The sequence below is a fragment of the Molossus molossus genome, unplaced genomic scaffold, assembly GCF_014108415.1.
Source record: "Molossus molossus isolate mMolMol1 unplaced genomic scaffold, mMolMol1.p scaffold_m16_p_13, whole genome shotgun sequence".
NCBI lineage: Eukaryota > Metazoa > Chordata > Mammalia > Chiroptera > Molossidae > Molossus > Molossus molossus.
In genome coordinates this window covers 93,791,342-93,806,864 of record NW_023425348.1, presented here as the reverse complement: position 1 = coordinate 93,806,864, position 15,523 = coordinate 93,791,342, and the positions used below count along the sequence as shown (strand labels likewise).

The following is a 15,523-nucleotide window of genomic DNA, read 5'->3' as shown; positions in this document are numbered from 1 at the left end:
CGGAGGGCCCGCCCCTCATCAAGAGCGGGGGCTGGGCAGCGGAGGGCCCGCCCCTCATCAAGAGCGGGGCTGGGCAGCGGAGGGCCCGCCCCTCATCGCGAGCGGGGCGGGGCAGCGGAGGGCCCGCCCCTCATCGCGAGCGGGGCGGGGCAGTGGAGGGGTACCTTCTCGCCCGTGAAGAGCAGCATCCCGAACATGGTGAAGACACACAGATGCAGCGCCAGCAGCAGCACCACGCTGGGAGGATGGACACAGGCACTCAGCACCGGCAGACGCCCACAGGCCAGCCAGGATGGGGACCCAGGACCCGGCCGCCAGGGAGCTTCCTGCAGCGGGCCCCCGGGGCAGGTCCCTTCCTCTGCCCACACTGCCATGCGCCCGGCGTGGGGTCCTGCCCTACTGAGCCTCTTTGTTTGGCAGGGACTATCCACAATCCAGGGGCATGGACCCCAGGGACTCAGGGAAAAGCCCACTTCCATCCCCCTGGGCTGGACGGTGAGGGGTCAGTCACATGAGCCAGTGGAGGCGGGGACTGGGGGGCAGGTGTACAACTGGGGGTGGGGTGAAAGGAGAGCAGGAGGGACGGGAGCAGCACAGTGGGGACGGGCCCCCAAGACTCGGCAGCTCTCCAAGCTGTGCAAGGCTGCTAGGGTGCTACCCGAAACGAGGGTGGGTGCAGGCAGAGGGACCCGCCCACCTGGCCATCTCCGGCAGCGACCACCTGATGCACTTGAGCGTCTTCTTCATCATGGAGGAGTTCTGCAGCAGGAAGAAGGGCCGCAGCAGCCGGCGGAGCCGCAGGGGCTGGAAGAGACCAGGACACTGAGTGCCAGGGCCAGGCTCGCAAGGTCCACCCCATACCTGCCATGGTAGCTGGGCAAACAGCAGAGACCCCAGCACCTGAGCCCGCCCAGGCACGGCTCCCAGCTCCCGGTCACATCCCTGGCTTAGACTCAGCAGTCAGGGTTCCCAGCCTGCAGACAGCCAATGCCCCTCCCAGAGAGGCGCTGCACAGGCTCTCACAGGGGCTGCCCCACCCTCTGTGGCTTTGCCTCCTCCCCTCCTCAGAGAAGCAAGCTGCCCAGGAAACACACCCTCCCCATGTGCACACATGCAGGTGCACACACCACACACGTGTGCGCACATGCTCTACACACACACACACACACGTGCACACACATCCTCGCCTTCCCCTCATCCCACTGGTCAGAACCAAAGGGCCCTCCAGCCCCGGCTGTCCTCAGGACCCCCAGCCCACCCTCCTACACAATGCAAGTCTGAACACCTTCACTTACCCTGTGTCCCAGCTCCTGTCCCAGCTCCTGCCCCAGCCAATCAGTCCCCGTCCAGGCCTCCAGGCCTCGGAGCCCAGGGTGGCGTTCGGTCCACTGGCCTTGGGCACCATGGCCGCCTCTCCCTCCACCCAGCACCTCGGGCCATCTCCTGGGTGCCTGACCCAAGTCCCGCCTCTCCGTCCTCTGGCCCACACCCTGGTGACCTTGTGGGTTTTGGTACCACCTTTCTGCTCTGGACTCCCAAGTTCAACCTCTACTCCCAGCTCCCCACCCCAGACCACGTCCTCCGGGCCGACCTGTCAGAAACACAAGGCTGCGGCATCGCCCCGCTGCCCAGCGCCCACGGCTGCCTGGAGGCCAGTCCAGCGCCACACTGGGCCGCCCCTCGTCAAGCCGCTCAGCTGCCTGGCTGTCCCCAGCCCTCCCATCTCGGAGGCAGAGCCCCTCCTCAGGCTGCCTTGGGCCCTTTCCTTGGCACTTCGAGATCCCATTAGGCATCTGTGTTTCCTGGGACGGTGGGTCTCTCCCAACAGAACAAGGGCCGGCAGCACCAGCACATAGGAGGCCCCCCACATCCCGGGGCTCCCTGCGCCCCCTGGGCCACACTCCTCCACACAAGGACCCCAGCGCCCGGCACAGCACCACGAAGGCCGGGGGACATGTGTGCGGACACCCACGCACCCTCGATCCGCTCGCTGCCCCTGCACAGAAGCTCCCGTCCAGGCCCAGCCCGGAGTCCTTCAGCCTCCCTCCAGGCCAAGCAGGAGCCGACGGTCCTGCCGGCACGCCAGGGGCTCAGACCCTCAGCTGTGGTCAGGCACAGACCAGAGTGCAGCTTCGCTCGGACACAGTAACCCAGCCCGAGAGCCCCCGACGCTGGGGCCACGTCAGCTCAGACGCAGGGACACCCGGCCCTCACGGAGGGCGGGAGCTGTGCCCACGGGGCTCCCTGCGGGAGGAGCCAGCCCAGCCAGCGAAGCCCTGGCAAGGCCCCCTCAGCACTCAGCCCAGGTCCCCCGGCCTCAGAGAGCACCAGGTGACCTACACTCGTCCTCTGAGGAGCAGCCATGGCAGAGCCGTGACCATGGCCCATCAGGTGACTGGCAGCCCGTGTGTGACCTGACCACTCGGCCACAAGCTAGGGGAGGAGCAGGCCACCAGTTAAGACATGGAGATGAGACTGGACTCAAGCAGGTCAGAGGACCCCGGACCGCCCCAAGAGCCCCAGTGCCCATGGGAGGCCACTGGCCACGGAGACACACCTCGGCCTGGTTTGCAGACGGGTCCGGGTACTGAGCCGGCCCGAGGCGGCGCCGAGGAAAGCTGTGCCAGGGGCAAGGGTCACCTCCTGGGTGGTCAGGGGCCTGGAGGAACACACTGGGTGGCTGGGGACCAGGAGGTCTGAGGAGGACGCGTGTGGACGGGCAGTGAGCGCCACCACGGGGATCCCCCAAAAGAGGCTCTCTGGACAGGAAGACCGGTCCCGTGGATGTCCCTGAGCCCCTCAGCCACCCCGCTTCGATCTCCACCATCCACACACAAAGTGGCCACAAAGGCAGGGACCGAGGCCACTACCGAGGGCCCCCCTGCCAGAAGCAGAGTCCAGTCTGGCCCCCATGTGGCCCCTGGCAGGTGGGTGACTACACAGGCCCTCCCCGTGCAGGGCCCTGATCTGTCCCCACCGGACAGACAGATGTACAGGTCGGGGCTCTGCCCACCCTGCCCCAGAGGTCTCTCCCAGGACACCATCCAAGCTCGGGCCCAACACCAATTCAGACCCAGGCACAGCTCTGCAGTCGCCCCCCCTCCCCCCAGGACCCCTCGCCCAAAGTAGTGAGGAAGGGCCTAGCCCGGCCCAGCCTGGGCAGGCTCAGCCAGCGGGCACACCTCCCTTCCCCACCACAACGCCGGACCTGCTGCTCATAGCCGCCCGTTTCCAAGGGGACGTTTCCACCAGGGACACTCCGTGACTGTCCGTGTAAAGGGTTGGGTGCCGGCAGCGTGAACTGGGGAGCTACTGCCAAGGGGGACAGGGAGGTCTAGTGTAAGGGACCCTCCCAGGTGCATCCAACAGGAAAATCCAGTGATCAAAAAGGCAGGACTGTGCCCCAGCTGGTGTCAAGGGCTCATACCTCCGTTGCAGGTTTGATCCCTGGCCCTGGTTGAGGTTGTGCACGAGGCAGCCAATCAATGTGTCTCTCTCACATTGATGTGTTCTCTCCCCCACCCCCACCTTCCACTCTCTAAAAAAAAAAAAAACTCAATGGAAAAATATCCTTGGGTGAGGATTAACAACAACAAAGGCAGGACCACCGAGAACTCAGGCCCCTCAGAAGTGAGTGTGGGCCCCCCGCCAGATAAAGAACCCAGACACGCTGGGGAGCACGGGAGTGGGGAGCAGGAGGAAACTACATTCAGCAGGACCCGTGACCAGCAGCAACATACATGTTTGTACATGTTAACCAATCTTCCTAGTTTCATGTAAGGGCCATTTAGGCTTGAAGTGACCGCGTGTTCAAGTGCCAATAAGAGGGACACAATGACCATCACTCAGCAATGGAGCCAGCGGAGGCCGGGCCAGTCTCTGTTCCCTTTGGAGGGCGGGCTCTCCCTTGTGGGCAGGAGGACAGCATCCTCTTAGGGAAATTGTGAGCTGAGTGCTGCTGCAGGAAAGTGGGAGGCGGCGTGTGGGTGCTGAGACCCGCCACTGGCATTTCTCCTTCATCAGATGCTCCCCGCTCCATTCTGTCAGTGGGGTCACTGGAGGGAGCCAGGGGGCAGGAGGGGGACATGGGACCTTTCTGTTCACCTGTTGCTCCTGCAGCGCATGGGGCTGCCAGCCTCCCTATGCTTTCTGTGCTCCCAGAACCAACCTCATCCAGCCTCTGGGCAGCACCAGCACCGGCACTGGTGCCCAGGAAGTGGCCCTCCCCAGAGGTCAGAGGGCAGGCTCCAGCTCTGGGAGCCCTGGGGGAGGGGCCTCGCAGTTCTCTCTGACTCCGATGGGTCTCCTTTCTGCTCTTTTGGAGACTCAACGCCTGCTTAAGTCCCTGCATGAAACTCCTTCCACTAAAGCACCTGGTGGGCTTCTGGCTTCTGGGTCCCTGACCAGTCCTGACGGATACAGATGTCCCCAAACCACCTTTGCCCAGCTCTGCGCTACCAAGTCACAGGGCTCCTGGCTGTTCTTCGGGGAAATGGAGAGGCGAGGCTGGGCGGAGGGTGGCCGGCTGCAGGACCTCAGGACAGTGCCCAGCGCTCGCCTGGGCAGCTCTGCACGCGGCAGCCTGCCCAGAGCTCCCAGCTCCCGCCGGGGAGCCGCCGCACACCTACCTCCTGGCAGAGGAGACTCAGCGACACCATCCAGTCCACGAGAGACAAGACCAGCACCATGAAGTAGGCCAGCAGCCAGAGGCTCTTCCGGAACTGGGCCCATCCCACGAGGTAGCTCTGCGAGAGAGAGGGGGGTGAGCGGGTGCGCAGGGCCAGGCTGGGTGGTCAGAGCACAAGGCACCTCAGCAAGCAGCGTGGTCTCCACGTGACGTGGGGAACAGGAAGCCGAGCTCCCTCCCAGCCCCCCAGTGGCCTCAGGCAGCCAGAGACCTTGAGCTTGGTGCTTAGCAGCTCGGATGCTGGTTTTCTCGTCCTTAACCAGGCCCAGCCCGCTCTGCCCATCCAACCATCAATTTAGTTTGTACAGCAAAATGCAAAGGCGCAGGACTCAGCGTTTTTGTTAACCGAGGGGGGCGGGTACCTCCTCAGCTCCACCATCACACCAGGTGGCCTGGGAGGACGGGATTTTGTCCCCGTCACCTACCCCTACCTCCCATATCACTGGCACCTTCAGAAGTCACAGCTTGTGGATAAAAAGATCATCCTCTTTTGAGATTTCCCGAAATGCCACCATTCAAACTGAGGACTTCTCACCAGTTTCAGTTCCAGTTTAAAACCCCCAAGACCTCCTAACCACAAAATAGGACAAAAAGAAGAAATAAGAAACTTCCTCGGGCCCTCAGTGCCCACGCCTCTCTTGGTCAGCACCCAGCAGGTCTCCCAGTCAGGCCAAGGGCACCTCGTGACTGCAGCCCGCAGGCAGGGAGCGCACCCCGCGGGCCCAGACAGCAGCAGTGGCACCCTTGCTCAGCGGAGGTCACAGCCGGTGGCAGCAGCGAGACCCAGCCCTTCAGGCTCCGAAGCCTGGACACCAATCAGAAGCTCAAGTGGGCAAGGCAGGCCCGGCTCCAGCTTCTGGCAGGACGTGGGTCACAGACAGACCCAGAGTCGGACGCGGGGCACAGGGGTGGCAGCGGCATGATTAGCAGACCCCTTCCCACCCTCGCCCAGCTCCTCGCCTGCGCCTCTCCACTCGGGGCGAGAGAGTGGCCGGGAGCGCTCCTCACTCCCACAGGTCCTGCAAGGCTGTGCGCCCCTGCTGGCCACCCAGACTGTCACCTCTCTGAGGGACACAGCCTCTGCTCCCAGGCCCAGAATTCTCTAAGAACTGAGGTCCCCGTCCGGCTGGCCACGAGGCAGAGCGCTCGGGGCCCTGGAAAGCACTCAGAGGCCAGCCAGCGGCTCGGCTGGCTGGCACATCACACTGTACCCCCGAAGCTTACGGTCCAACCCCCAGTCTGGGTGCACGTGGAAAGCAACCTACTGATGTTCCTCTCACACTGATCTCTCTCCCTCTTCCCACCCTCCTCTCTCTCTAATATATGTATTAGAGAATATTGGGTGAATATTAAAAATAAAAATAGTAACCCTGCTGGTGTGGCTCAATGGCTGAGCGTCGACCCATGTACCAGGAAGTCGCAGGTTCAATTCCCAGTCAGGACACATGCCCAGGTTGTGGGCCAAATCCCCAGTGGGGGGCGTGCAGGAGGCGGCCAGTCGATGTTCTCTCTCAATGACGTTTCTCTCTCTCTCTCCCTCTCCCCCTCTCCCTTCCTCTCTCTCTATAATCAATAAAGAAAAGAATTTTTAAATAACTAGATACAAACAGAAGCTACTAGGCGGTCAGAGGGCAGCGCGCGGGGCGGCCCGGCGCGCACCTTCACGGCGAGGTCGGCCGTGAAGACCAGCAGGCAGAGGGCCTCCACGCTCTCGGTGAGCCCGCAGGGCGGGTGCCAGGGCTCCGCGCGGTAGCGGGCGTCCGACGTGCTGGTGAACGAGGAAGGGGTCTCAATGAAAGCCAAAGACAGGATCAAGAAGATGACGAAGCTCAAAATCCTGCAAAGGGGACAAAAAAAAAAAAAAAGGTTAAAATGTGAGAACCACCACACTCCGGGCCAAAAAGCAGAGGGGCAGGCGGAACACCCAGAGAGGAGCAGGGCAGGTGCCCGGGTCCCCAGGGTGGAACCACACTTCCTGCTTTGTGGCCACTCCTGTGTGGTCAGATAACACTTATCAAGTCGAAACTCAATTGCCATGGCTGACCAGAATGTTCTGGAAGGGAACCCTCGCCAGAGAGGCCGTCCTGTCTACAGGCTGGCTCCTCTCCAGTACGAAGGGCAGACAGCACCTTCTCCACCATGGGGACAGGGAGCCTGCCTGCAGCCCGAGACCAGCCTCCCCCTCCCAGCCGGGGGCCCTGCACCCCCATGTGCGTCCTCACCATTGGCACACGTCCGAGTAATACCATCGGTAAAGCCACATCGACCTGGCATCCATGCGGTGGTTGATGGACCGATACTGGAAGTGAACAGTCACAGAGGAGAGCATGAGGGGGGTCCCCGCGGTGCCACATGCAGGCCCCCGGTGGGGAGACAGGCTGGGACTCGCAGGTGGACTTCAGTTCAACTCAGCACGGGGCAAGGTGCTCTATCATGACCCAGCAACGTCACTGTGCCAAGCTCTAAGGCTGGTCCGGCAGGAGAGAGCGCCCCGGGGGCCGGACCGCCAGAGCAGGCAGGTCCACTGAAGGGACACCCAATTTCTGAATGTACAGCTGTGCCCTCTGTGTGCAGGCGAGGCCCACACCTTACCCCCATGACAACTGTGCCACCCCCAGGACGCCCCCAGCCTAATTCCACATGTGGGGCAAAGCTCACTTCTATAGCCTACGTCCCTATTGGAGCCTGCGTGTCGTCTGCAGGCGGGGAATGGTCTCGCCATCTCCGGGCACCTTGCACAGGCCCGGGACGGCGCAGCACACAGCAGGTCTGCAGTGCGCGGTAAGCCGACACACCAGATGACCGGGGACCCAGGAGAAATCTCAGCGCCCACTTTCAGGAGGGACTCGAGGGGACTGAGCTCAGGGCCAGGCCACCACGGTTACGGTCCACCAACCTCGGACCTGGCTCCAGGAGGCAAGGGGTAAAGGGCCAGCAGAGCAGCCACCACCCACTCCCCACAGCCCGGGCGAGCCCGGGCACAGCCACTGGGCGCAGGTGCTGCCCACCTGGATCGCATCCTCGATAAAGACCACAGCCTGTTCCAAGCACAGATCCTTCCAGGCCGCACCTGGGAGCAGAGGGAACAAACACGCCAGGTGAGACAGGGAACACATGATGCTCCCCAACGCAGGGTGACAGGTCAAGGAAAGAACCTGGCTGCGTGCTTTTCCAAGGCTCCCGAGCGATGCCTTTCCCCCCACTGCGAGTCTGCACCCGCCCGGAAGACAGCCCCACCCGGCGCTGGGCCCAGTGCGTGGCAGGGTCTGAACAGGTAAAGTGTCTTTTCATCAGGTGCCAAGTACTCGGGCTCCCGCCCCGGGAAAGAAATGGAATCTCAGCCTGGGGAGATTAAAGGATTCAGCTTCTGAGATAAGAAGAGACAGGAGCCAGGGGCCCAGGCTCGCTCCAGGCCCAGGAAAGGGGTGCAGCTGAAGGGCCTCAGTCCCGGGCAAGCCATCACAGGCCAAGATTGTCCTGGGCACCCCAGGAACTGCCCAGAGCTCATCCAACACTCTCGCCTGGCTATTGGTCGTTGGTTGGTAGAATTCTGGGTGTGGCCTCCTGAGCTCTCCAGGTCCTGGGGCACCAAACCTCTGGAAGGCCCATCCCCCTGCTTTGCAGCCCCCAGCACCAGCCTCCCTCTCCCATCCTGCAGCAGCCAGAGGGATCTTGTCACAGACCCACATGAGCCCATCAGTGCTCCCTGTGTGTCCCACTGCTACAGGAGAAAGGCTCACCCCAGCCTGGCACTGCGGCCTCCTCTCCTGTTGCTTCCTCCACCCTGTGCCCTCCATGCCACTCACCCTGAACTTGGCTCCACCAAGGCCAAGCCCTCCAAGGCCTCCAAGCCCGTGCACAGGCCGTGAGCCCTACCAGGAGCACTGTCTTCTACCTTGCTGGCCCAGGGACTCATCACCCTGGGTGGCAATCACCTGTCTGTCGGCACCCCTAGCATCCCACTGGCCACAGCAGGTGGGAGTGTCGGGGTGAAGAGAGCACAGCAGGGGCCCAGACACTGCATCCCACCTTAGCTTTGGACCAGTCCCTGCGTGAAGCCTCCCCTCCGCCGACCCCAGGCTCCATGTCCCACGTGACCAGCACCCAGTGTGCCCTGGGCAGGCCTCTGGCCTCTCTGGTTCCTCGGAGACCCTACACCACAGGACTGACGCGCTGAAGTGCACAGTAACTTCGTGACATCTGCTATTATTCTTACTAAAAAGCCCCTTTCATAGCAGACAGATCCCTTGTCCCCTGACTTTTTCATAACCAGTAAGAACAAGAAGAGAAAGCGACTATCCTCACACTGTGGCCAGTAGGTGGCTGAGTCAGGACTCCACGGCAGGGTTCACCGGGGTCACTGGCGGGACACCCAGCAGCAGCAGGGCCCCACCCTGGCTGGTAGGAGAATCCGACTTCCGGACGCACAACCCTGAGCACAGGGCCCCATCCAGGAGCCACTCACCACTGCCCTGGGTCCCCAAGCTGGCCCAGCAGCCTGACAGGGAGCTCCTGTTCACATTCTCAGAAGCGCTCCCTGAGGCCAGTGTCTACAAAGAGCTCCGGCCCAGCTGGTGAGGCTCAGTGGACTGGGCGTCGTCCCATGGACTGAGAGGTCCTGGTTCAATTCTGGGTCAGGGCATCAGTCTCCAGTAGGGCGCATGCAGGAGGCAGCTGATGGATGTTTCTCTCTCACATAAATGTCTCTCTCCCTTCCTCTTTCTCTAAAAACTCAATGAAAACATATTTTTTTAAAAAGAGCCCTCCCCACGATCTCTACCGCGCGGGTCTCGTCTGCCGGGACGGCACTAATGGTACTCCTCCCAGAACGGCCATCAGCACCAGCTCCCCGGGCTGGCCGGCCCTGTGCTGTGGGTGTGCTGTGGCTTCCCTCCGACTCCTCAATGCCCCTCAGCAGCACCTGTAACTATGTCCCTTTTACTGAGACTCAGAAAGGTTAGGCAACCTGCCAAGGTCACACAGCCAGGAAGTGGCGCACAGAAAGGTACCCAGACCTCCAGAAGGGAAGTCCGTACTCCCTGAATGCCACCGTACATCCCTGTCCAGGGCCCTGCGAGGCCTGGCACAGGCTGGACGGAGAACTCTCCGGGGACAGTCTGGGATGGGCAGGCAGGCGGCCACCTCAGCCTCCAGTTGTCTCATCTCTCCTGTCAAGACTGACCACTGAGACTCCACGGCTGGGCACACACCACAGGCCCCTCCTGGACAGAGCAAAGTAAGCCAAGAGAGGGAAACTGACCCTGGAAGAAGTGCCCAGCATGGTGTGAAAGTGGCAGAACCAGGTCCCAGGGCTGTGACCTTGCACAGGTCCCAGAGGCTCTTTGGGACTCAGTTTCCTCCTCCATAAAAGGAGGCTGAAGCCCTCCAGGGAGGGATGGGCGCCCCTCTTGCAGCCCTCCTGCTGCCCCAGATTCAGCCAACTCTCTTCCGGTACACAGGAAAGCCAGGAGGGGCTGCGGAGGGCAAAGGGAGGAAGCTGCCTGGTCTGGAGCGGCCTCTCCAACCCCAAACGGAAGGGGATCAGCCACTGGGGAGCCTCCTGGGACCGGGAGTGAGGAGGTAGAGCAAAAGAACTTGCAAGTCACTCCGGGCTGGGCCACTTCTTGACTGGGTGACCTTGGGTGGGAGATGCCCGCTCTGTGCCTCAGTTTCCCCCGTAAGAACCGGAGAAATGGAACTGCTGCCTCGGAGGAGTCACCAGGCGACCCACGGAAAGGGACGTGGTCTGGGGCCACCCGGGGTACTCCGGGGCGGCAGAGGGCTGGCTGCCCCGGGCTGTTCGGACGGGGACGGGCGAGGCCGGCGGTGCGCTCTCCGCCCGGCTGGTCCGGGACAGGCAGACAGCCGCCCCCGGCGTCCCCAACTCCGCGCCCGGCGGGGGACGCCCTCCGGAAGGCGTCCGGCCCGCGCTGCCCAAGCCCGCTCGGACCTCGGCCGGCCAGGTGGGGCGCGCCCGCAGCGACAGCAGCGACACGGCGCGGGCCACGGGACCCCCGCGCTCCACCCCGCGTGGCCCGGCCCCCCCCAGGCCGCCGCTCACCAGGGCCGACTTGGACGCTGCAGCGAGCGGGTAAGCCCTCCGGGCAGCCACGCCCACTGCCGCCCCGGGCCCGGCTCAGAAGGGGCTCCGACTCCGCCATGGGGTCACCGCGCGCCAACGGGACCCTCGCAGACGCTCCGAACTAGAGCGCCGAGCTCCACTGCGCAGGCGCAGCGTCCCCGCCCCTGGAGTTCGGGAGACGAGACCAGCACTGTGACGTCGGGGGCGTGTCCTTTGCTACCAGCCAGTGAGGACGCAGTTCTCGCGTGTGGAGGCGGGTCTTCCAGGGTCCCGCCCCCCGGATTGTGGCGCTCAGCTTCCTTCCACCTGGGACCGGCTGCCAGAGTGGTTCAGGCCGTGCGGCTCGGCGGCGCTGGGCACTGGGTGGGAAAGCAAACTCGGGCCCTCCCAGACCTGAATCAGCGGCCGCGGGCGGTGCCTAGGAATCTGTTCTGCACGTGTGTTGGATATGTGGGGGTGACTACAAAGGACACTTCCCAAAAGGGAACTCTGATAGTGAAATTAGGATCAAATTTAATGGAGGGTGAAGTTTAAAAGACAAAGGACACACTAGAAAAATATTTACAAGTGTATAAAAAGCGTTTGCGATATTAATGTAGAAAGAGCTTGCCCTGGCCGGTTTGGCTCAAGGTTAGAGCGTCGGCCTGCGGTCCAGAGAGACCGCGGTTCGGTTCCCGCTCAGGGCATGTACCTCGGTTGCAGTTTGTCTCCGGCCCTGGTTGGGTTGTGCAGGTGGCGACCACTCCATGTGTCCCTTTCACGTCGATGTTTCCCTGTCTCTCTCCTTCCCACTCTATCTGAACAAAAAAAAATATATATATATATATAAAAAACGAAAATATGTCCTCGGGTGAGGATAAAAATATAGAAAGAGCTTGCTTTCTGTTGCCGCTGTGACGCGTTATCACAGACTTGGCCCCAAACAACTCCCGTTTACTGTCTCGCAGTCCCGGGGGGCAGAAGTCCAGCGGGGCTGCCAGGTTCTCGTCTCAGGAACCCACCAGGCCCAGGTCAAGGTGTCAGCACCTGGAACAGGCCCATGCAGGCGGTGGGCAGAATTCACTGCCGTGGGGCTAGGACTAGGTCCCCATTGCCGACTGTTGGCCAGGGGACATTCTCAGCTCCTACAGACCACGCGTCTCTTTGCTCATGGCTCCGTCCATCATCAGAGCCAGCAAGAGCACACTGGATCCTTCTCGTGCTCCGAATGAGATGCTTCCGAGTACCGGCAGGTGCCTGTGTCTCTCTGGCTCTCCCCGCTGCCGCATCTCTGCGTTCACGGCCTCGTGTGATTACACTGGGCCCCTCGGATAATCCAGGATCATCTCCTTGCAATATTTAAGATCAGCTGATTAGTAACTTTAATTACATCTGCAAAGTCCTTCGGCCTCTCGCCGATCATAACCACAGGCCTGATGCCAGCCGGTGAAGGTTATGGGGGCCAAAATTCTGCCTCCCAGAGCGCTTGGAAAAATCAGTTTAAAAAAATTGTTTTAATTCTCCATAGAGAGGAAAGGGGCCAAGAACATGAACCAGAAGTTCACAAAACAAGAAATATCAATGATGAATGCTTGAAACAAAGCTCCACCTCAGAAGAGATGCCAATTAAAAGAACAATGGGCCCGGCTAGTATGGCTCAGTGGTTGAGGGTCAACTCTGCACTAAGAGGTCGTCGGTTCGATTCCCGGTCAAGGCATATGCCCAGGTTGTGGGCCCGATCCCCAGTGGGGGGCATGCAGTAGGCAGCCAATCGATGTCCTCTCTCATGGATGTTTCCATCTCTCTCTCCCTCTCCCTTCCTCTCTCTCTAAAATTAATAAATAAAAATAAATAAATAAATAAATAAAAAGAACCATGTGAATCAGTGAGCACATCAGTTGGCAAATATTTGAAAGACGATACAGCTCCGAAGGCCAGAGTGTGGCCGTCCCAGGATGGTAGGAAGAAGTCACAGGATGTGTTCATGGGTTTGATCTTTTTTTCTTTTTTACATTTTAAAGTTTGACAAAAGTAAGATATTTTTATTCTGAAAAAAAAAAAAAGGAAATAATAGATACACACAGTTCTTAGCAACAATGGCCTATCCCCCAAGGACGTACCTTGTTGCAGGGAAAGATGTCCCATGATGTTTGGGTGCAAACTCACAGAGGCCCAAGCGGGATGTGGCACAGGCTACACATTTACAGGCTCCGTGGTGTTGGTGTCGACGCTGGTGTAAATACAGGGGGCTAGTGGGACCTCTCACAAAAGGGGAGATGGAAATACACTGTGACGGAGGGGCCCAGCTTGGTCCAGCAGATGTCCTTGGTGCAGCCAGACTGTCCCCGGTGCAGACAGACGCCCTCAGGGCTGTGTCCATCACTAGCTTTCAGTAAGTCGACCTAGGACTGGGGGTGCCTGCAAGGAGAGAAAGGGCCAGTGGGGGCCTCTGGCAGCTGGGTCCTCACAGCACTGGTTCTCCTGGGCACTGGGGCACTGGGGCACTGACTGAGTGGGCAGTGTGGAGGGAGCAGTGCTGACCTGGGAGTAAACTGGCCTCCACGTGACCATGACAACCCCCAAGCTTCATGGTTGACCACAACGCTTTTCCCCTCCCGGTTGTCCTGAGCCAGAATGTGGCTCCGCCGGCCGCCTCTGGCGCCCGGTCTCTCTCAGGCCGATGGCAGTGCGGGCCTGGGCTGCGGCCCCTCCAGGCCAGGTGGGTCCAGCCTTGCTCAGCAGCTGTTGGCTGGCCCAGCACCTCATGGGCCGTCGATCTAAAGGCTCAGTTTCTCAAAGGCTGTTGCCTAGAGGCCGCCCTCGGTTCCCAGCCCCAGGGGCCTGTCCGGGGGCAGCTCGGACACGGCAGCCCCTCCATCAGAAGGAACAGTGAGGAAGCCAGGGGGAGAGGACTCACACGATGGAGCCACCGTCCTTCCTCGCCTGGTCTCGGGAGAGACACCCCATCACTCTCGCCATGTTCTGTCAGCAGAGGCATGTCACCAGGTCCAGCCCCCGCCAGGGAGAAGGCATCACCTGCGGCAAGAACACCCGGAGGTGGGGGCCCTGGGGGTCATCCTAGAAGGGCACCTACCACCACAGGCGACAAGAAGGCTTTGTTTTAATGCCAGTGCCTGTGCCCCTGAGGTCACCTCCCACACCACAATCCACCCTGTGAGCTAAGACAACTGTCCCTCTCCTTGGGGCAGATGAGGAAACTGAGGCTGGAGGGGCTTCACGATGTTCCTCCCAAGATTGCATCACCCAGGGAAAACAGCCCTGGCCCCCCATCCACTGAGGCCGGAGCACTGGGTGGGATGAGCCCAGTGGGCAGCCCCCAGCACACCAGGCCTGGGGCAGGGCCAAGCTGGGCCTGGTGTGGGCTTGTCCTGCGGCCACGCAGCTCCTCCCGCGGGAGGCCAGCCCAGAGGAAGGACTGGCAAAGTCAGAGCCAGCGCCTGCAAGTAGATCAGAAAGGGGGTCCGCGGCAGGAAGTCCAGTCCCTGCCCTGTCCCCAGGCAAGAAAACAAACCTGAGATTCATTAGGGCACCATGTCCTCCTCTCTCCGCCCCCGCCCCACACACACCCCATAAATGAAGAACCCACCCAGCCCCCCGCAGCTGCCCGTGGTGTCCCCTGGAACCTGCAGTGGAGAAAGGCGTCCTCGTGGGGGGACGGCCGCCACCCGGTCCAGCCTGGAATCACTTCAGGCGGCCGCAGGGCCACCAGCTGAGGCTTGCGCCATGCGCAGAGTGTTTCCTCCGGAGAGGCACCAACCTCCCCGAGGTTGCGCCACACTTGGTCTGAATGTCAGAAATGCCCCCTCGGCTCCCAAGCCCGGGCCCTGAGCTGCCGGCAAAGCACCAAGGCCTCCGTGTTTGGTTCCCGCTTTGTTTCGTAGGGGAAATGACGGAAACCTCCTGGTGCGGCTGCGGGTGTGCAGGAGGTTCAGGAGGAGCCAGCCGTGCACCACTGCCTGGCGCACGGGCCACCACCGGCCACCACGCGGGCCAGCTCCACACCCTCCCTGTCGTATTCATTTCCTTCCTCGACGCGCCAGGCCCGCTGCCCACCGCGGGCTGGGCTTCCTCTGCACGGGCGTGGGCCCACGTGAGTCTTTCCGAAGGTAGCTCGTGGTTTTCATTTCCCTCACTCCATCATCCACGCATCCACCGAACGCCTACTACATGCCAGGAACGGTCCCGGGCACTGCTGACGGATACAAAACGTGCTCAGATGATTTCGAGCAGCACGTGGGACGTGGTAACATGGGAAGAGCATGGGCCCTGCACCCTTCATCTCTGGAGTCACACCCTCCCCACCCCATCCTCGTGAGCTCCGGCAACCCCAACTCACTGGGCCTCGGTTTCCTCCCACGAAACGGGGTTCGCAGCGAGACGGGGCCCACGGCAGGGCCTCAGCGCTGCTCCTGCGCTCTCGCCGCCTCCTTCTACATCACCTCTGGAGAAAAACGGCCCAGTGTGTTAAGGTGACAAAGGCTCCTCAGGTGCCGGTCACACTTCAGCCTCGAAATCACCGCCGAGAACAGCGCAGCAATTATCCCTCCATTGCTCTTGGGGAAACTGAGACTCAGAGAGGCCACGTGCTTTGCCCAAGGTCACACAGCGAGGGAGGGGCGCCGTGGCACGAAGCCTGGCCGGGGGCTGGAAGGACACCGTGTCTCGGAGCACGGCCCCGAGGAGCACACCCCTCGCCCAGGCCCTGGGGACGAGTGTGTGGAACACCAAATACTTCCCAGGACAGGCTGCACTTG

The 15,523-nt window shown here is 61.5% G+C and overlaps 1 protein-coding gene across 3 annotated transcripts in view; it reads right to left on the bottom strand.

Annotated features, from left to right (window-relative positions):
* The window catches only part of TPCN2 (two pore segment channel 2), a 29,268-nt gene extending 18,383 nt beyond the window's left edge, over window positions 1–10,885 (bottom strand). For all 3 annotated transcript variants that reach the window (XM_036260107.1, XM_036260108.1, XM_036260110.1), the window contains exons 1-7: window positions 10,749–10,885; window positions 7,696–7,757; window positions 6,910–6,986; window positions 6,347–6,524; window positions 4,629–4,745; window positions 698–804; window positions 165–237 (exon numbers count right to left, since the gene is read on the bottom strand). In XM_036260107.1, coding sequence (XP_036116000.1) covers window positions 165–237; window positions 698–804; window positions 4,629–4,745; window positions 6,347–6,524; window positions 6,910–6,986; window positions 7,696–7,757; window positions 10,749–10,848 — 714 coding nt within the window. In that variant the 5' untranslated portion in view covers window positions 10,849–10,885. The remainder of the gene's footprint in view (window positions 1–164; window positions 238–697; window positions 805–4,628; window positions 4,746–6,346; window positions 6,525–6,909; window positions 6,987–7,695; window positions 7,758–10,748) is intronic.
* Between the last annotated feature and the right edge of the window lie 4,638 nt (window positions 10,886–15,523).